This window comes from Thermobia domestica, chromosome 1, assembly GCF_964235325.1.
Source record: "Thermobia domestica chromosome 1, izTheDome1.hap1.1, whole genome shotgun sequence".
Lineage (NCBI taxonomy): Eukaryota > Metazoa > Arthropoda > Insecta > Zygentoma > Lepismatidae > Thermobia > Thermobia domestica.
Window position 1 is genome coordinate 308,762,724 of NC_137454.1, and position 21,729 is coordinate 308,784,452.

The 21,729-nt window shown below is 37.0% G+C and overlaps 1 protein-coding gene across 3 annotated transcripts in view; it reads left to right on the forward strand.

The window, feature by feature from the left end:
* LOC145661962 (forkhead box protein O-like) overlaps positions 1 to 21,729 on the forward strand; it is a 583,915-nt gene that overhangs the window by 328,260 nt on the left and 233,926 nt on the right. For all 3 annotated transcript variants that reach the window (XM_081727318.1, XM_081727314.1, XM_081727325.1), the window contains exon 2: positions 18,927 to 19,775. In XM_081727318.1, the coding sequence (XP_081583444.1) occupies positions 18,927 to 19,775 (849 nt within the window). The remainder of the gene's footprint in view (positions 1 to 18,926; positions 19,776 to 21,729) is intronic.

The following is a 21,729-nucleotide window of genomic DNA, read 5'->3' on the forward strand; positions in this document are numbered from 1 at the left end:
TAGGTACAAAGTAGAAATGAATCCATTTTTCAAAGGACAGAAGTCAATGGAGAGCGTTTGTGAACGCGGCATTGAATTTCTGGTTGCATAGGCCATAGAATGAGTTAGATGACCCGTTGGTTTGTTTGTTGCGTGAACTTCCTAAACTGATCTTTCAGGTTGCTTGTATCTGCAAAATTAAAGAATTACCAAAATCGACATAATTTTTAAGGGGGCTTATATAATTGAAATTGAAACCGGATCCAATATTACATACACCTGAAAGTTCATCCGCTAACCGTTTGACTATATAGGAGCGTAATAAACAACGAAAATCAATAGAAACTGTATCAAATACTATACGTGAAACATCTGTGAAATCTGCAAACCACAAATAATAAACAGAAGCAGTTTATATAATAGGGAAAATTGAATGTGCTTTATATTACAGGATAACTATGTTTATTTTTTTATGCAACTTGTTTGTTTACCTGATATTTTCAGTGACCTTTCTCCCCGACCTTGAAAGATCATTGCTCTTCACACAAACACACATACACGCTTACAAAAAGGAAGTTTACAATAAAGGAAAAAAAAAAAAAAAAAAAACACTTCGAAAGTGGTTTTTCACTACTCCCGCCAGTTGTTGTAGTAGTAGTAGTACAGAGTAGTAAACTGTTTTTATTTTTTCAGCTACTTCCTTGAAAGTTGTGCCAAAAAAGCATTCTTTATATAGTCTCCACGTCACAGGCAAAACAACTTCCATTCATGAGCATCGAGCGCTTTGTATACATAAACACATTCTTTAGAAGAAACATTCGGAAAACAATCGCGTGGGTACGGGATATAAACAGTTTTCCTGTATTTCTCATACTGGAGTACCTCGACTTCGATCGATTCTTAGTTCATTATTCTGATTTCTTTCCGTATCGTAAATCAGATTTTTGAATAAACTAATACCCGATTTACGTAAGTAATACGTATTATAAACCTTTACGTAGGTCGAATTTGTAAATTGCTTAAACATTACATCGTAAGAAACTAACTCATTCTATGGCCCATGGAATCCGGAGGTTCAGTACTGCGTTTACAAAAGCTCTCCATTGACTTCTATCCGTAGCCAACTGAATTCAAGTTCTATTTTGTATTTCTATTTCTGCGAGGTCCATCTTAATATTGTCCTTCCATGTGCGCCCAGGTCTTCCTAATGGTGGTTTTCCGATTTGGTTTCCAGTTAAAACTTTGAAAACATTCCTACTTTCTTGTATTCTGGTTACATGACCTGCCCACCTAAGCCTTCTACAGATAATGATCCTAACAATGTTTGGTAAACGGTATAAATTATGTAGTTCCTTATATGAAGTTTTCGCTTTTTCCCTATTCCCGTTCCTTTTGGGTCTGAATATTCTTCTTAGAAATTTATTCTCAAATACTCATCTGCGAAGCGACCATATTTCGCAACCATACAGCACAACAGGCGTGATTATCGTTTTAGATATTTTAAGCTCCAAATTCCTCGGCAGACTTTTCCATGACAAAAGATTTTGAACTGGATCGACTGACTCTCGTTAATTCGAAGTATTGAGTAAAGTTTGTTCCTCTTCAAAACTGTACTAAAAAAAAAGTAGGTAAATCAAACTCTCAAACCTCCTATTTGGATAATTTGAAGTAATACATACAGTTTAAATTTTTAATGTTTGACAGATTGCAAACCGAAGAATCCAGTTTCTACTTAAAAAATAAATAAATAAATAAATCTAGAGGCAGCCATAGTAAAGAATAATACAAAACACAATTGTATCATTCATTTGATGATTATGAAGATGATGATGAATAGAGTTAGGATTTCTGGGCTTTCTGCATCTATGGCCATGTTATCCCGTCACACCTCTGAGGGATGACGTAACTCAGCCATCACACTGTCCGGGAAACTGCGGAGGAAGAAAGGAATGAGAAAGAAAGGTAGTGGCATTTCCTGGTATGAATGAGGAAAACCCAGGGAAAACCTCAACTCTGGGCGGTTGGCTTGAAAAAAAACTATTACATCTTTCCGACAGTGTCTCTACCGAGAATCGAACCCCTGACCGTTCGCACCAAAGGCGAGAGCGTTCGCGACTACGCTACGCGGGGCCACAAAATGAAGACGAGATGCACAATAAAGTAAAGAAACGATGTGTATCTTAAACTCATCTGAAGTTTTCGAAATTTCAGATTTATTGAAAATTTAAGATTTATTGAATGTCAACCAATTGTTATTAATGACGTTATTTTACGCAGTAAATAAAAATGGAACATCTTGTTGTCCGCGTAAAATAATAAAAATCACAGCAAACGAAGATCATGAATTTCTTTAAGTGCGAACAGATAATTAAGGTTGTTACTCGTGTACTTGCTTTTGTGGCTTAATTTATGTGCGAGTAAATGTCGTTATTTTATGACGCTGACGATGTGCTATCTTGCCTTAAAGGTACAACCTGTTACGTATTAATTAATTTTACATGTACACTAATTTAATTTGTTTGATTTTAGGTATTTAAAACTGGATAGTTTTGGTTATTTCGAATTTTGGATAATTCAGACTTTTTTGTGTCCTCGTGGACTTCGAATTAAATATATAGGGTGTACCATTTATCTTGATGCATCCTGCAACTTTTATATAATGTTTATGTAATGAACAAAAACGTTGAAATTTTACTATACTATGCAAAAACTCGTCAAGCTAACATTGTTTAATATTACTCTGATACCATAAGTGTTGCCAAACCAACAGAAGATTGTAGTTTTTCAATGACCACTACGTCAGGTTATTGTAGCATATTTCAAATCTACATATAAAACAAAAACTTAAAATACTACACTTGTCATGCAGTTTTGCAGGCTAAGGACTCTGCGAAAGAGATGGTGTGGCTCAATGAAAACTTGATTCACGACCTACCACCCACCGTGACCCATGACCCACTGACCCACCATCCACCGTGACCTACTATGACCCGCAAGCCAACATGATCCACAATAATTTACTCATAAGATACTAAATTATTCGCAAAAATTAGAATCCCCACTCCCCCTTAGGATATGTATTATAATGAAAGCAATATAATAATATCCTAGTTGGGATTAGGGCCTGACTATATACCAAAAGTGATTTCATTTGGATTTGCCATTTGGCCCACACGTAGTTACATTTATTTATTTATATATTAAAGGTGAATCAAATATATATATATATATATATATATATATATATATATATATATATATATATATATATATATATATATATTCCAGTAGTGAGCTCCTCTGAAAAAAATGTAGTAAGTTCTATTGCCATTATTACAATTACAAATATCAATATCCAAAAGACCCTGAAGTTCTTTTTTTTTTCTTTTTTTTTTTTACTTGTACTCATCTTAGGTAAGTAAATAAAAAAAATGAAAAAGGAAGAAAAATGCAGGCCTAGAAAGTAAAGCAGACAAATTCACTAGTGTTCAAAAGATGCTATCTACAATGCACTGAGCAGAGTGGGTCGGTATGTCAGAAGTGGGTCACGCCATGTTGATTTTTTTTTATATTTCTTAAAATTGCGTATTTGTGGGAACTTTTTTTTTTTTTTTTTAAATTGATTTACTTTGGTTCTATAACATTACAACAATAGTGTTAGGTAAGTATAATCACAACAAGTTCTCGGAATTACAAATTTCAAACAGTGTTACAATCTTTAACAGTTTTTACTATATGTCCAGAACGGTTTGATATATCAAATTGTTGTAAACGGTACTGTCATTTTCACATGTGTTAAAAACAGTGCATATTTAGGGGGGCTTCCGGGCTTAAGCCCCCCCGAAATCTTACTTACTATAGTAAAGTATATGAAATATCTTGCAGAATTTTCACATTTTCAGGCAAAGCCCTCCCCCCCCCCCGAAAGTTAGCAAAGCCACTCCCGAAACAAAATCGTAAATACGCCACTGGTTAAAAACTATCTATGCAGTTCGATGAGGCATTTATTTAAAGATTTTCGGAATAAATTATTTTGAAAAAGTGAATTTTTTAATTCCTTGTAACTTTGTTCGTATTCATTCGAAATCCGTCATATGATCATAGTATGAGACACTTAAGTACTTTGAATCGACACTAAAGTATCAATTATGAATTCTTATGCTGTTTATACCATAGGGTTAATAATATAAAATACAGTAGCTCTTTTTCTAAGAAGTTGATCCTTGTTGAAAAAAATATTACCAAAGCATAGAGCCTATACATCCAAAATTGGTGATGAACTTAAACTACCAACTTTTTTTTTAGATTCTTAGTAAAATTTTAGAGTAAGACTTTCGTCTTCTATTTTTGGCATATTTTAGGAATAAAAATATTAACAAATGCTTTAAACCTTAGATAGGGATGCGCTCGAGACAAGACGAGATTAAGATGGTCTCATCTCGTCTGGAGAAAATTGAATTGCTTTGAATCCCATTCAGTAGCAAGGCTATAGAAAAGTGAATCTACAAATTAACGTGAAATCCGAACTACATGAACTCTCATTGGGAATCAAACCCGTCTCTCCAGCGCTAAAGATGCTTATACTAACAATAGGCTATAGCGACGAGGGAATTCGTCTCGAGGAAATTCAGTACATTTCGAGATAAAATACATAAAGAAATTAAAGTGAGAAATATTTGGTACTTTCTGATCAACATGCAGCGGACCTCATAAGTTATTACTAAAAATAACGGACAATCAAACTACACAAGAATATAAATGGACAGTTTACTAGACATTATTTTTCTGCCTTTCTTTGGCTATTCTACACCTGTACTTCATGGTCGACAAATTTTTATGCCTTTATTTTGCTGTTCTACTTCATGGATGACAATTTTTTATGCCTTTCTTTTGCTGTTCTACTTCATGGACGACCAATTTTTATGCCTTTCTTTTGCTGTTCTACTTCATGGTCGACAAATTTTTATGCCTTTCTTTTGCTGTTCTACTTCATGGTCGACAAATTTTTATGCCTTTATTTTGCTGTTCTACTTCATGGATGACAATTTTTATGCCTTTCTTTTGCTGTTCTACTTCATGGTCGACAAATTTTTATGCCTTTCTTTTGCTGTTCTACTTCAAGGTCGACACATTTGTATGCCTTGTAAAGTTCTGGTATTTGGGATCTCATTTTTCAAAATATTGCAAAAGCAAAATTTAATCCAAACATTTCTCTATGTAATTACAGTTTATTATTAGAAAATATCACTTGGTGGAATAGTTTGTTTTTCGATATTTCCTTGTTCTGAAAACAAATCTTCAAAGCAATTATAATTTCATTTACTTCGACGACGAACTAAGAAAGAATGAAGACCATCTCAAGAAATATAAGGTAGCTTCTCAGTAGTATTTTATGTTCCTAAAAAGTACACAAACACAAATAAATTATATTATTATTTATTCACTTCTGATCTATTTTGAAAATAAAAATGTGAAGATTGCCCTGATAAACACTTACTGCCCGAATACAAAGTCCAAAGTTACTACAAAGATGCTAATGTAGGTGGAGCCAACTTTTGCACTACCGTGTATACAAACAATATACTTGATGTATTGGCATACATACACTCAATGTCGACATAAGAGCTGCCTCGTGGCTAAATATTTAGCATACTATCCGGGTTCGATTGCCGATGTTAGCTCATGTCGCTCAGATTTCACGTTAAGCTTATAGGCCCAAACATCTATAGCTTCGGTGCTTAGAGTGACGTTATACTCTAAACCAACGTTTCCCAACCAGTGTGCCGCGGCACACTGGTGTGCCGTGGATGGGCCGCTGGTGTGCCGCGAGGAATCGAAACAAAATTATTAATTTTATAGCAATCAAATTGTAAAACTTGGGGGAAAATATATATTTGTATTTCACATTACTATGAACCTCTACTGTGAATCTACAATTTTAAGTTTCATACCGGGTTACTGTTCTGTACATTTCTACTGTTGAAAAAAAATGGTTATCATTGTTATAACCAGTATTGCTTCTTTATTGTTGCAGACTAATTCGTAACTTTAAAATTTAAAATATCATTCAATCCTTTCCACAAATTACCTATGTCTGTGTTGTAAAAGTAAGAGAGATTTATTTGTTCGTTCGTTATTCAGTGATCTTCGTTCTTAGTAAAAGGTTGGATACAGTTTTCAAAAGAAAACGTATTTTTAAAAACCTGAGTAGAATTTTTCATTGCAATTGTTTTCTATTTTTAAATTAGAATGAAAAGTAAGCATAATAATTTACCACGGGGAAAAAACAGTGATAGAACTTTATTTTCTGAGATCAATAATCACAGAAAAAAATACCACTGTATTTTATATTTACAAATAATAATATCTATAAGTGTGCCGCGAGAATCCAAGTAACACCCGTAGTGTGCCGCAAGTTGAAAAAGGTTGGGAAACGCTGCTCTAAACGAACCAAGGGGCCGCGGCGGCTCAGTGGTAGAGCGTTCACCTCTGGTGCTTGGGGTTCCAGCCACCATCAAGTGAACTTTGTGGTAGAGAAACACCGTGTGCGTGGGTTTCCTCGGGGTTCTCCCGTTTCCTCCCACTTTCTTCATTCTACCATTTCATTCATTACTCATCATCACCGTCTCCTTTAGCCTAACCGGCATAACGTGGGACGTAAAACTCAAAGATTTCATTTCATTTTTCTAAACGAACCAAGTAATCGCTCTCGACACTTGAATATCCTGGGAAAACGTTATTTCAAGTCTATAAACTGTACACCAGTGGCGTACATAGAATTTCATTAAGAATGTGTTTAACACCGAAGTAGCACTAAAACATGAATTATTATTCAAATATTGTATATAATATATTGCTCCGTCACTTACTTCTTTTAACATAATAAAGCTTAATATCAAAACGTTAACTATTATGTTTAGGCATTACGCTTTACCTATTTAAATAATAAATGCTAATATTGGTTCCAAGATAGAGAACTCTTTCTGAGTTAGTACTTCTTCCGAACTAACGTTTAACGAGACGAGACGTGACATTCCACAATGTATTTAGTCTCGAATCCACAGCAGCGTGTCTTGTTCTATGCATATTCCTATTCAAAGAACAGTTTTAAATTTGTAGCCCCGAATACTCGTATAGTGATGAAATAATGGCTTAATAACGGAAGTTTTTTTTTTTTTTTTTTAATTACAATACACGTGTCGTATCTTGAATTGGTATTGCACAAAAAAAGTACAATTGTCCTGCAGAAAGGGGTGTGCTTAAATCAATCTGTGCGTAAGGTCAATGATGATAGATATGTTTTCAATGCAGTGCTACTGGTGTTGCTACATAGTGTAGACCTGTTCAGCAAGGTCAGGTAAAACAACTGCGGGAAAAAGGCTGCGTCACACAAACCTGTTCGTGAAGCACCTTTTACAACTCTCAACGAGTTTCGTTGCCAACCCACCGAGATTTACAATTAGCTTTTTTTTTTCTAATCTTGTCTACTTTTATCAGAGCTAAACATTATTCATAAACTTTATTCGAGCTCAGGTTCACGCCACAGAGTAGCTCATTAACCTCAGAATATGTCTAGGTCCTCAATCTGGAGTACCTGGGTTCGAATCCTATATCCGGTAATTTTAAATAAAGTCTTCCAGTATTTTTCATCTGTTCTTACAGTTGAATCACGTGCTATTATAATTATAGGCTCTGATCGACTTTCAAGAAATCTATACAATTTTACATCTAAATTGAGTTCAGTTGATTTTGAATTTAATGTTCCTTTCAGCAACGAGGCTATATGAGACGTGGACCTAGTGATTAACGTGGAATCCGAACATATGAGCTCCCACCGGGGATCGAACCGGGGTCTCCCACGCCAAAGGCGCGTATGCTAACCGCTTAGCCACGAAGGAGCTCTTCCTGTCTAAATTGTTATCCTGTTTAATAACTAAATGCAAATAGGGGAAACTAGCACGTAGTTAATATGTACGTGCAATGTTTTTTTTTTTTTTAATGTGGGTACCCACTGCACTTTGAAAAACGGTGTACCCACAATTGAATAATTTATGCATTAAAAAATTCTTATTTTCTTAAAGACTAAAGACTAAAATAAAAATAATTATTAATAAAAAAAAATGTAATTTGTGTTACGAACAAAAAAGCATTTAAAGTGAATTGAGAGGACAATTTGTTGAATAAAACTGTACATGGTAAACCTGAAAGATGTGCACAAACTCCGGGAGGTGATTCGTAACATAAAAAGAAGACAAAAAGTCCTCTTGCATGTTGTCGAACTTCGCATCGTGTACGAGTGACAGGGGTACCAACTTGAAATCGAAACTCGAATCCTGACAATTGGAACTGAATAGAAAAGATGTATACACCGTACAGGACACGGTATTCGACAACATGCAAGAGGATTTTTTTTTTTGTCTTCTTTTGATATTACATCACCACCCGAAGTATGTACACATTGTCACGTTGGCACTCCTCGGTTCTCATTGTCAGGATTATAGTTTCGATTCCACGTTGGCACTCCTGTCACTCGTACGCAACGCGGAATTCGACAACACGCAAAAGGACTTTTTGTCTTATTTTGATATCACGAATCATCTCCCGGAGTTTGTGTATATCTTTCAGGTTCACCCTGTATATTCAGTTTAAGATTTGCTTGACAAAATCAGAAGAGAGATAAAAATAGACAGATGCGCAGGTATACTTGTATTCCTAGGTTCACTGAAATGAAGGTAGTATAAAACATTATGAATTTCAATCATATTTTGAAAAATATAAAGTTAAATATAGATGTTTAAAAAAGACGGAAATTTCATTCATTATACTGACATTTCGTTACATTTTACTGTGCTTATATTAAATATGATTTTTGAACATAAAAAAAAAAACGTATCACTACAGAATTTTAATTACATGAAGTAGAGGAACATTTAAGTGAACTAGGTGAATAAATTGATAAACCATTTCGTAAAACTCACGTTGAAGAAAAGGAAGAATAGTTTTGCGTATGTATCAGTCGACTGAGAAACTAAGACTGCATAGACTGTGACGACGCCAGCATTAATTATTTTGAGGAATAATTGGAGAGACAGAGGATTTTGTTTCGGAGGGGGGGGGGGGCAACTTTTTTTGTATACAGAAAATAATATTTTGATATTACTTGACCTACCTTACTACACATGTCTGGGGGGTCAGTCAGGTGAAAGTAGATAATGCCACCAAGAAGGAAGACACCCCTCTAGCGTCGTCTCATAGGATTAAAATGCGCGAGAATTGATAAAGAGTTACGACTGTATAGCCTGCTAATGTCACTTTCAGTGTTGAGAAAGTGATATTATACGTAGATGCAATCACATGAGAAGCACATGTTATTCCACGTGATATATTCCTACTGTTTTTTTTTTTTTCCTCTTGAACTTTTAAAATTCCGAGTACGTGTTGAGGAAATTACTTTTTTCTTCTAAATAGCATGCTGAGAGTTTCCCATATATTTTGTAACATACAGAAAAATAAAAATAGCGTTTTCTATTTTCGTTTAAAGAATAGCATTGATAGTGAAGTTTGATACAGTTTTCTTGTACTTCTTTTTTTACTTTTTTATTGTTATAACGACCAATACGCATAAAATTAATGTGTAAGATGAAAATATACGTGTTCTAAATAAATGGCATTATTAAAGTTTTTTTTTTTTTTTTTTTTTAAATATTAACCCTTTTAGGAATCCCAGCCTATGATGGAGTGTTGCGTTTAATTTGTTAATTAAGTCATTCAAATAAGGCTTATAAACACATCAATCCCTCTCCTTCAAAAGTTGTGTTTATATACCACATCCACCCCTAATGGAATGATCAGCTGTGTGTTTATATTCCACACCTGTCTCTATAAAGAGTTAAAACCGTAATTATCACTAATAATAGTTGAATTCATTGAAATATGTTGAACGTGTTATAGTGACTACGACTCTACACTAATCATAGAACTAGTTTCCCTCACGTGTGATGCATCGGAAGAATTCGGTACCATTCTTGGTGCTACCTTCCGAACGTACACTTGACAAAAAGTGACACAACAGAAGTACACCAGCAATGTTGCCAAACTTAGACATGGTGAACAATGATAGGAAAAGAACACTTAAAGAACTGATACGAACACTAAGAAATTATTCGAAATACATGGTAACAATATCAATAGCAAATAATATGAAACAATGTCAACAACAAAATGAAACTTAGCGTCAATCTTACAACACTGTAGCCTCAGGAGATAGCTCGAGGGATGGGGGTTGATGACCGGGTCACACCTTCACGTTCTACTGGATACTGAAATTAGTGGATCTAGACCAAGCTTCACGACTCGTTGCGATCACTTATAGTTAGGGCAACCCAAAAGCATAGAAAGCATAACAGCAATTTACACATATGGTTGGTACCTTGAACAGCGTTGTGTTTTGTCTAAGGATCCAGAACAAACTAATTTTAAAAGCTTAATAAAGCATAATTTTAGAAAATAAAGCATTATTTAAAATATATAGCCTAGTTCTGGGAAAACTCTGTTTAACTGCAATTTTAAAGTACTGCATTAATATATTTTTAAAACCAATATTTACAATTCAAAATCATTGAGAACGTAACAATGCAACAATGAAAAGTTTATTTTTATTTCTGTAAACTTTTCAGTGTAATCCTTTGATATGAAGAAAAGAAAAAAAAGGAAAAGGAGAAGAAAACTTTCCGCCAACAATGAATAGTACACAAGAATTCCACACTATATTGTAATGTGTACCTTTTTGAACTTGAGCACTTTCTGTACTTCTTGGTGTCATCTTTTATTTTCCCTTTCTGTATATATGCACCTCTAAGACTCAGAAGTGATAGAAAAGACCTGACTCGAGTAAAGCATATTTCTTTACAGTGCACTAAGTAGAAAGTTCATTAAATATGAAAGAAACTGGTTGCATAAAATATTAATAAATAGATCAAGGTATTAAAATATTTAATGTATAGTAAATATTATATATTATACACGATTGATGTAAAACAATGATTGAAATTAACAATAAAGCATAATAAAGCATAATTTGGAAATAAATAAAGCACGATTTGGGTTGCTCTACTTTTACTGCATAAACTATTGATTTGTTGTACTTTGAACTTGTACTGAAATAAATCAAGTGCATTTTGTAGGAGCTGGAATTTTTAATGGTTTGGTTTTACTGATTTCTACTTCAAACCTATTTTAATGTTCCTTGCTTTGTGACAATTCTGTTTTTGGTAATTTTAAATCTTGTAACAAATTCATTTTCAAACAAAACTGAAATGAAATCTTTCAGTTAAACGTCTCACAATTATGCTCTGTAGGCTATCGAAGACGGATGATTAAGGGAACTGAATGATGAGTGGAAGAACTGGTGGAATAGAAATGTGGGAAGAAATGGGAGTACAGTAGAGTCCCTAAAATTCGGCACTCGATAGCCCGAGAGTCCGGAAAACTCGGCCTCACCCTGACAGGAAAAAAAAAAAAAAAAAAAAAAAAAAAAACGAGCGCAGACCCGTTCAAGGCCATTGCCCGCGTGCGGTTGTCTTCTCTTTCCACATTTTCATTTTCATCTATAGTAAATGCTCTATACCTTCATAACGTATTTTTCCTTTGTTTAAGAGTCTTCATCCCGGCGAAATTAAAATATCACTAATTTTACAGTAATTATGTGATATCTTCAAATAGATAAAAGATAATCGAAATGTGGAACAAGAGCGCCCTAGACAATATTATTTTACATGAGAAACTGTTATCACGACTCACTTATCTGCTTTCGATTTCGAGCCATTTTGAAAATCGGCTTTTATTTTCGCGTTTCTAAACAGCTGAAAACGGAAAGCCACTAGGCGATTTGTGATAACGGTACCTCACGCAAAATAATATTGTCTAGAGTGCTCTTGTTCCATATTTCAATTATCTTTTATCTATTTGAAGATATCACATAATTACTGTAAAATTAGCGGTATTTTAATTTCGCCGGGATGAAGACTGTTAAGGGTATTTGGGCAGTTTACTCTCTGTTGTATTCTCAAGCAACCAATACATACAAGTACAGTACTGTATTTTCTGAGGAAACATTCGTACTTATTCTTTTTCAATCCCATTCTTAATAACCCGTCATTTGCACAAACTTGGCCACCCTTCGGTGCACATTAGGCTGAGTTTTCGGGACTCTGCTGTATCCCGAGAAGATCCCACAGACACCATCTTGTCCACCACAAACTTACTTTGCTGGGGGATTGAACTAGGGACTTCGCACGACTGATGTAAGCCCTCGACTACTGAGCCATCGTGCCTCAAAATTCATTTTCAAAAAAAACCAAGGAACATTTAATTAGGATTGGAAAAAGAAATTAGTAAAATCAATTCATTAAAATCCAAGTTAATTTTAAGGAAAACTGATAAATTTCACATTATAATTCATCAATGGGATAAGAAAAGAAACATGGTGCAGATACTCCACGCCATTAACTTTATCAATTGCTGTTGTCTTGGAATGTGTATCATCTTGTGTCATTCTGGAATTTTGTGGGTTCCCTAGGTCATCATTCCTAGTGTTTTCTTTAAATTACTTGAAGTGCCTTTATACTTAGTAGAAGAAATGAGCTTGCAGTCCTTGGACAAAAAGAAGACCTGTTTCTCGGTCGAGCGTGTTTGAACAACTTTTCTGGTATTGTATATCACAACCTACACTTAAAGGAATTTTGCCTTCGGTGAACGGAACTACATGGACACGTGCAAAATGTTATGTAGATTAATTATTGCCATTTACTTGCATTTGTAGTATTGTTGTTATTATTATTACGATTTTACACGTGCTTAAGATAATGACCTTAGTAAAAATATCTTGATTACCGACTTAGGTGAGAAGCTTGAGGTCAGAAGATTTGAGAACTGCACACGTGGAGTTAAGTCACCAGGCGTGATTTCCCTTATGTTGTGTGCATATTATCAACTGCAATCTTGTCGCATCGTTAGAGCTGTGCGAGAACTCATGATAAAACATAAATGGCGTCATTATGAGATGATATCACTATAATATAGAGGTTTATATATATATATATATATATATATATATATATATATATATATATATATATATATATATATATATATATATATATATATATAATGGTTTTCAGAAACAGGATTATCAGATTTGTCCATTTCCAGAGTCGTAGTCAGGGAAACTAGGTGGGCTTTGAATTTTGAATATTTCCACAACTATAATAAACAATACAAATTTGTATTTCGATAGTGTTTTTTGATCGAGCTATTTTTATTTAGATCTCGAAAAGGAAAAAAAATACCTGTAATGCAGAAACGCCCACATGAGAAATTTGTAGTACAATAAATAAATACATTCTGTAATATACTGTATAAGAAGGAGGAGAGTCAAATATTCCACCCTAGGCGTCAGCCTATTCGCCTAAACACTAATCCAGTGTCCCAAGAAAAATGCAATCTTAGTGTAAACTATTCCATTTTTCTAAAATAGAACTTTCCCATTTTCTTTCAAGAGATCCCCAGTTATCTTCATGATACTGGGTGAACTGCCACATCGCCAACATTTACTTTTCCCCTTGGTAGATCATCCAAGACTGACTTAAGGATGTCATTCCGTAGCAATTTGCGTCATTACAACGCAGATTTGCGTTTTAGTTTGCGATAATCAGAATAACAGTTATAATTATTTTTGCATTATTAGCATTTTGCTTGATTCCGCAAATTTTGCGACCACCATTATGGAATGAGGTCCCAGGACCAGATTACTATCAGTGTGTGAAGTTTGATGACTTTTTTTTTTTTTTTAGTCTATCTAAAGAAACGTCGAAACGATTCGCTTATGCACATCTCAAGTAAATGAATCGGTCTGTTCGACTAATAGTCCCTTCGTAGGCTTGCATCAGTGTGTTCTGTTTAGTGCGATTGCACTAAAGCTGGGTCAGTGATGATCTAGATGCAGGGGCGGATCCAGGACGCACTTTTGGGGAGCGGTGGGTGTGCTACTTAGAGCTCTTTTATGAGCTCTAAACTCTGGATGAGTTTTATTTATATATAAAATAAGAACGTTTTCTCTTTTTGGGAAGGGAGGGGAGATCGCCCCAATCGCCCCCTCCCTGGATCCGCTCTGTCTTAGATGTCAAATTGCGATTACGATCGTTGTACTTGAAATTTATACGTTCTACATTTTTAGTGTAAATCATTTGAAAGCCAAAGTTTTGCGACGAAATCTACTTGTGTCCAAGACTTGTTTTAAAACAAAATTTAGAAAGAAAACAATGCAAGAAGGGAATATAGGCCCTTCCGTTTTTCTTCGTTTCGAAATTCTGTAATAACTAAGTGTTGCAATATCTTGCTTTTTTCTTCTTTTACCGGTGAATTTCTAAGAATAAGTACTACGTAGAATATACAAAAGCAGGGGAAACACGCAAAAATGCAACCACTAATTTTTGAAACAATTTCAAGATATTCTGCCTTTCTTCGTATATACCTCGTGTACTGCAATCATTTAATTTTTCATAGTACTGTAATTGGCAATCTTCATGACACTAGTAACAATTGAACGAACGAGAAAAGTTCATGGCCGCTAAAGACAAGGTGAAACTCTGTCGTGCACATTTTATTCCCTTTCTCTTCTTTTTGTGTTTACTAGCTGAAAGCTGCACGTTGGGAAAATAGGTTTACGGGAATTATTTGAAAAGTATGTTCTTCCACGATTAGGATGCCATTTCAATCGAAATGCAATGATGAAACCCATTTCGACTCAAGTGCTAAATATGTTCAAATTATTTCACACTATGAACTCTTTGTGAATAATTCATATACCCTTTCCTTCCTTGGGATACTCGGGGCCGCTGTGGCTCAATGGTAGAGCGTTCACCTCTGGTGCATGGGGTTCCTGGTTCGATCCCAGCTCGTGCTAAATGAGAATTGTGGTGAACAAACACCGTGTGCGTGGATTTCCTCGAGGTTCTCCCGTTTCGTCCCACTTCCTTCAATCCACCATTTCATTCATTTCTCATCACCGTTTCCTTTATCCTACCCGGCATAACCATGCGACGTACAACTTAGATTTCATTTCAAAGATTTTCCTTAGGATACTCATTTTAATTAAGGTGTAATTGTAATCTTTTGTCACTTGACCGCTACTTCCCGGTTGCGATGAAAAGACATGTCTAATAAAGGGAAAACCCCAACTTACACCTTCTCGCGGGAAAAGATGGGCAATGTCTTAGGCGCAGGGACGTCATTTAGGGAGGGCAGGAGGGGGCAATTCCCCCCCCCCCAAGAGTTTGAGGAATACATATGCTTTAACAGATTATCTACTAATATACTACTACAAAACGCGAGATTCATATGTCAGTGGTGCTCTTGCCCCTCCCAGCGAAGTCTGAAATGACGCCCCTGCTTAGGCAGCTTACGTACCTGCGGACCGATTGACTGGGAATAAGGAGTCGACGTCTAGCAGGTACCACCGGCCTCCTCGGAAAGCGGGTGGATGTGAGGTCCTTCTGGCCCTTAGAAGCGGAAACGACCCTAAAAGGCAGATGAACCACAAGGTGATCAAGGTATGGAGATGTGGAAAGGAAATGGAAGTACTATCCATTATTTTCCCCAGAAGGGACGTAGGAGGAGAACAAATAGGAAGTTTAAAGAGTAAGCTGAAGATCGAAAAACGTGGAATAAACATTTCCAGGCCCGAAAACAAGTAGCAAAACTTACTGTTATGTTTCAGAATTATTCTGAATATCATTTAGAATAAATATGGAAAGCGAAAAGATATGGAACCATGATTCAGCATTAAAGTTTACAAGTTTGAAAAACAGAAATACCAAAGAAAAATCTTTATTGTTGTGTTTCCAAGTCGTAAACATTTTCTTGTACTTTTTTTGGGGGGAAGGGGGGCGGGCGTTATTTCCCGTTAGACTTTTGCGTGTCAGTAGCATCATCGCTTCAAGATACAAGATGAGGTACATCTGAGGAGGATATGTTGGGACTGTGCGTGATTTCGTTTCCAATGTTTAGAAGGAGCTAAAGAATTGAAGAAAAGATCCAAAACCAAAACAGGAAATAGTACAGGAACAAAAACGAAAGAACAAAAAAGCTTCCTCAAAATGTTATTGTAAAATTATTGCTCTTACTGATTGTTGTGACGTAAATTTTCAGAAGTTCCCTGCAACACAAGGTCTTTTTTTCACGTTAATTGAAGAAATAATTCCCTGTTGTATATACTCATAGTTCAAATTCCTTTCGTTCGTAGAAATGCGGTCATTGTACCTTATTATTGTTTTGTAATGTCTTTCCGTCCTTACCTCCTTTCGCACTTACACTTTTCCTCTTAAATTATGACCAAGGACAAACATTTCAAGTTCATAACGTTACATAATTCCTCTTTCCTGGATTTACCCATGTATAATTAAGCACAAAATGCAATTACGCTTTACTTCTCGTGAACAAAATGTGCGTCGTAATATATTCATCTTGTATGAAGAATGAAATATATATATGATGTCGTAGTACCTTTTTTCGTTTTACTTTCAAATTCCTACGTATACCCATTCGAAGCGTAATTTATATTGTTAATGCTGAACTGTATATGCACATGTGGATCTTTCTGTCCGTTTACTAGATATTGATAGTGATAAATGGGTTAGATATATGTTCAGATTTTTACCTCAGATTTTGCGAAATGTGTGCTATGAAATACGTATTTGGACATAAATTTCTTGTTCTGTACAGCTATTTCTTTATGAGAACTAGTACTTATTCCATCCCAGCCTTCGGCTCGTTGTACATTATAGGCTAAAATCATGTTTAATTGAAAGCTCTAATTGTATACACTTAACCACTTGTTTTATTTTTCAATATTATTTTAGTTTCGCCATCAACCGCCCTAAAACTCCATCCCATATCTATGAAATTATTCAAGAACTTCGTTATACAGGCAGGCGTTAACGTAGGTATCGATTTCTATTAGTGTCAAGCAGGCAAGCGATAGTATAGGTAGCGACTTCTATTATCATCAGGCAGGGAAGTGATAGCCTAGGTAGCGACTTCTATTAGCATCAGACAGTAAGCGATAGCGTAGGTACTAACTTTTATTAGCGTAAGACAGGCAAGTGATAGCGAAGATATATTGCTGCCAAAATGTCTTGAGCCGCGGCAAAAATGCGAACACGCCCTCGACACACCTTCGCGTTGAGCCAATAAGAGTTCAGTTGTTGCTAAGCGAGAGAGCTTTAGCGAAAGAGAGTGGAATTCCTTCAGCCGATAGCAGCGCTTGGAACGGAAGGTTAGGTGTCAAGTCAATGTGGTATGTCTTTAGCGACTTCTATTAGCGTCAGACAGACAAGTGATAGCATAGGTAGCGACTTCTATTAGCGTCAGGTAGGCAAGCGGTAGCGAATTCTATAAGCGTTAGGGAGGAAAGTGATAGAGCAGATAACGGCATCCATTAGCGTGACTGTTTGATTATTAGGATTAGCGTGATGCATAGACTCAGGCGTTTACTGTTAATTATCGGTATATTTGCTGTTTTAAGCAAAAGCATACATTTTAATTTCAAATAAAATAAAGTGGTCTTTGTTTTAATTACTAGCCTACCATACCTCACTGATATTACGCTGAAGATGCCATTGTAGAAGTTGCTTATTTTGGCTTAAATGCATATTCTGAATTGGGATCCGGTATTTTTCGCGTTAAATGCCAATAATTCAGGACTCGGAGAGCAATCACATTGCGGCTCACAACCCTTTAGCAACGAGGGACAAAGCAGGGAGTCACCTTATTAAGGAGTAGGCCTACGCCCAGTTACCAAATAAAGTGGAAATACAGACAGAGCTTGTCATCACTGTATACTCTCTGTTTATACATATGATCATACTTTTGTTTAAACAAGTTTCAAATGCAGGACATGATTAAAAAATATATATATATATTCAGTTGATAAGCAACAAAGATGCAGTTCGGATGGACATAAATCTTGTCATGCAGTGACTTATTTACAATATACTAAACATATCAGTAGACATTTCCTTGTATTTAGAGAATTTAGTTCTGATTCTCTGCTCAAATGACTATCGTGGTGCCATGTTTCTTTTCAATACACTTTTCTTTTGATACACATAAGGCATTCTCATTAGTAAGAGCGAACTCAACAAAAGTTATGTACAATCTAAACTACGTAAAGTATGTTTGGTGTTCGAGTAGTAAACTGCACTATGGCAGCCAGTTTTCGTGTCTATATGTGTAGTTTGTGCAAGTCGTTCCTCTTTCCTTTCGAAATTACAGTTTTAAAACAAGTGGAAGTTCATTTTGACGGTTCAGAATATATTTTCAGGAAACAAGCCTTTGTTGAGTTCACTCTTAATACCCGTAAAGCCTCATATAAAGGAGCTGCAAAACATGTTCTTAGCTCACATGTTCGTAACTAGGATGTCAGTTGCCTGAGATAGAATAAGTTCGGTTAGCTACGCGTGCTGCACGCTACTGTTAAACGTACTAACGCGAATCCGTTTCCATTTAGATCAAATTAAAAATCTTAGCATATCCGTAAATGCATACAACTGTCAAAGCTGTAGCATAATTTTCTCAGAACACAGATTTTGTAATTTGGTACTTGTATTGAAATCCGGTACTAATGCTTTGGTATTGATATCATGGTGGATGTATAGGCTATATCACGATATAAAAACCGAACGTACGCTCTAATGATCTTTTATATTATAAATTCTGAACAATGTAATACTTGAAACAAACTACATTTTGCACGAAATATTTCCATTGTCTCATTTCTCAATCGTATTACAAGTGTTAGCATTGATCTATTATGACTTGTATATTTTTCCTATGTTTATCAACTTGGTAAAAGCAGTATCTAATGCCGATTTCTTTCCTTTTCTTTGCAGAATTCCATCCGACACAACCTGTCACTGCACAACCGTTTCATGCGGGTGCAGAATGAGGGAACCGGCAAATCTTCGTGGTGGATGATCAATCCAGATGCAAAGCCAGGAAAATCCGCTCGACGGAGAGCCACGTCGATGGAAACGTCAAAATTCGAGAAACGGCGAGGGAGGGTAAAGAAGAAAGTGGAAGCTCTGCGAAACGGATTAGACGCCACCCCTAGTCCAAGTTCCTCAGTGTCAGAAGGTTTGGATATGTTCCCCGACTCTCCGCTCCACCCTGGTTTTCAGTTGAGTCCAGACTTCAGACCCCGGGCATCATCGAACGCATCGTCTTGCGGGAGATTGTCGCCGATACCTTGTGAGTCTGACAGCCAAGTACCACCGATGTCACCATGGAATCACCACGGAGGAGGTGGTGGTGAATATCCCGGGTCAAATTTGTTTCACACGCCCCCTGGCGGAGGGGGTGGCATGGACAGATACGGAGCAGAACAGTTAGCGGGTAATTTGGCCGAGGGAATGAAGATCGGTGAGGGAGGGTTCCTAACAGCCGAGTGCAGACCTCCGTCCCACCATCAGCTTGCCGCGATGGGGAATAACGGGTATAGTCTTGGAAGCACGTATCCGCCAGGATATGAAGAATTCCACGCTCGGTTCACTGATAGTGGAAAGTTAACGGGGAGCATGGCAAGATCCCCGCAACGTATGCTAGTCCCTCAACCCGCCCACCACGAACTACCTACCTCATATAACCTCGGCAACATTACGCAAGGATGTCACATCCACAGGCACCAACCATGTACGTGTCACATGGACGGTATGCAGCCCCAACAACAATGCAGGAGAGAAGTAAGTATTGTGGCGGGCCGGCGGTATGCGTTTGCGTAGACCGGCACCCACACAAGAGTTTTGTAATTTACCAAAATACTTCTATTTAGTCAACCAAAGTTTCTGCAAAACACCAACTATAACTCGAGCGGTAAAGTTATACTGGAAACAGGAACTCAGCTAACAAAACAGTTCGAAGAATCTTAGTATTACACGGTAGCGTTGGCCGTGGCCAAGACTTATCCTCTAATGGAAACAATGGAATCGTTATCCTGATTAAGGTTTGATAACCAAACAATCCTTTGGGATATCTCTTGAAACAAAACTCGAAAAGTATATTCCTTGCAGTAAGCCTGCAGTTTATTGGCTCTAAACAAATTACAAGAACCAGAGCCGGGGCGATAGTGTAAGTACTGTGTCTATTTATATAAAAGAGTTTTAACTTACGTGGCGACGTTCCAATAGGTAGTAAATATAACTCACTAAATGTCACTGATAAACAAACAAAATTGACTGTAGCACTTTTCACAAAAATAAAACAAAACTGCACTAGACTGGGAGGGCACGAATCAGTCCTAGTGGGTAGGTAGGTAAGAGGTATACTATTTGATCTACCGGTCTGCGAACAGACATCAAATAGGGTAGGTTACCAGAGGTTAAGAATAGGTTACCGTTTGATCTACCGGTCTGCGAACAGACATCAAACAGGGTAGGTGTAAAGGTTACCGTTTGAACTAAGTTGGTTACCAGAAGGAATTGAGGTTACCGTTTGATCTACCGGTCTGCGAACAGACATCAAACAAAGAAGGTGTAAGGGTTTACCGTTTGATCTACCGGTCTGCGAACAGACATCAAACAGGGAGTAACTATTTGATTACCGGTGCGTTTTAGGCCAGCTAAGCAATGAACTTAGAGTCTGTCAAAACACACATCAAATAGGGGTGCGACAGAACTTTAGCCGTCAACTTCCTAAGCTTGCCAGCAGTTTCTGGAGCGAGTCCGGGCTGAAGCGAAACTTGCGGAAGTAGATTGCCAAGTTCGGAAGGAGGTAACTTTAGCCGTCAGTTTCCTAAGCAGACCAGCAATTATGGGAGAACCCTGGCTGAGCCATCTTGCTTTCAGAAACAGATTGCCAAGTTACTGTGAGGATTAGGTAGGGTAGTACTTTGACCGTCAGTTTCCTAAGCCGACCAGCAATTATGGGAGAACCCTGGCTGAGCCATCGAGCTTTCGGAAACAGATTGCCAAGTACTGGGTAAACCAAGGTAGTGAGGTAGGTAACCAAGAGATTGAGTAGGCAGGCCTCCGTAGAGGCAGAGAGGTTTGAAGGCAGAGGGATGGACAACTAGAGACTTCTTCGTGATAAGTTCCTGAACTGAGACGTACCTAACGAATTGCGTACTCCTCGTAGTCTGCACGTCTCTGAGGGGTTCAGGAGAGGGACGTTGTCCGACGAGAGAGGCCAAAACATGCGTTTTTAAGGGCCTCGGTCGGAGGTGCAAGCGGCACCAATTTACGGTCTGTGTGCAAAATAGTAACGTGAGCAAACGTTGCACGAGGACCGTAAGGTCAGAGGTTGAGCATGTGTGGAGATCTAAAAAGTACCTAGGGCGGAGCCCGAGGGGGACCAGTATCCTGAAAAGAAAGATTATTGGCTTTGCACACGATTTCGGGTGCAGATGACCTCGGAAGAGTTCCACTCTGAGGGGTGGAGCGACTAACTATTGGAACGAGCCATGCCATTAACATCTAGATTGGCTAGTACAAGGTGCCTTGGGCGGAGCCAGGCAAAAGATAAGATTTTGTGTGTGCGCATGCGTGTGCGTGTGATGTGTAGTCCTTGAGTTTAGGTGTGTGAGCCCCTTTCTCTGGAAGAATGAGATTACATCGAGATATTACAGAGAATGGTACAAATAGTATCTTAAACTATAAACATATACTAAACATAAAAGATTTCAAGTAATAAACTTGAAAG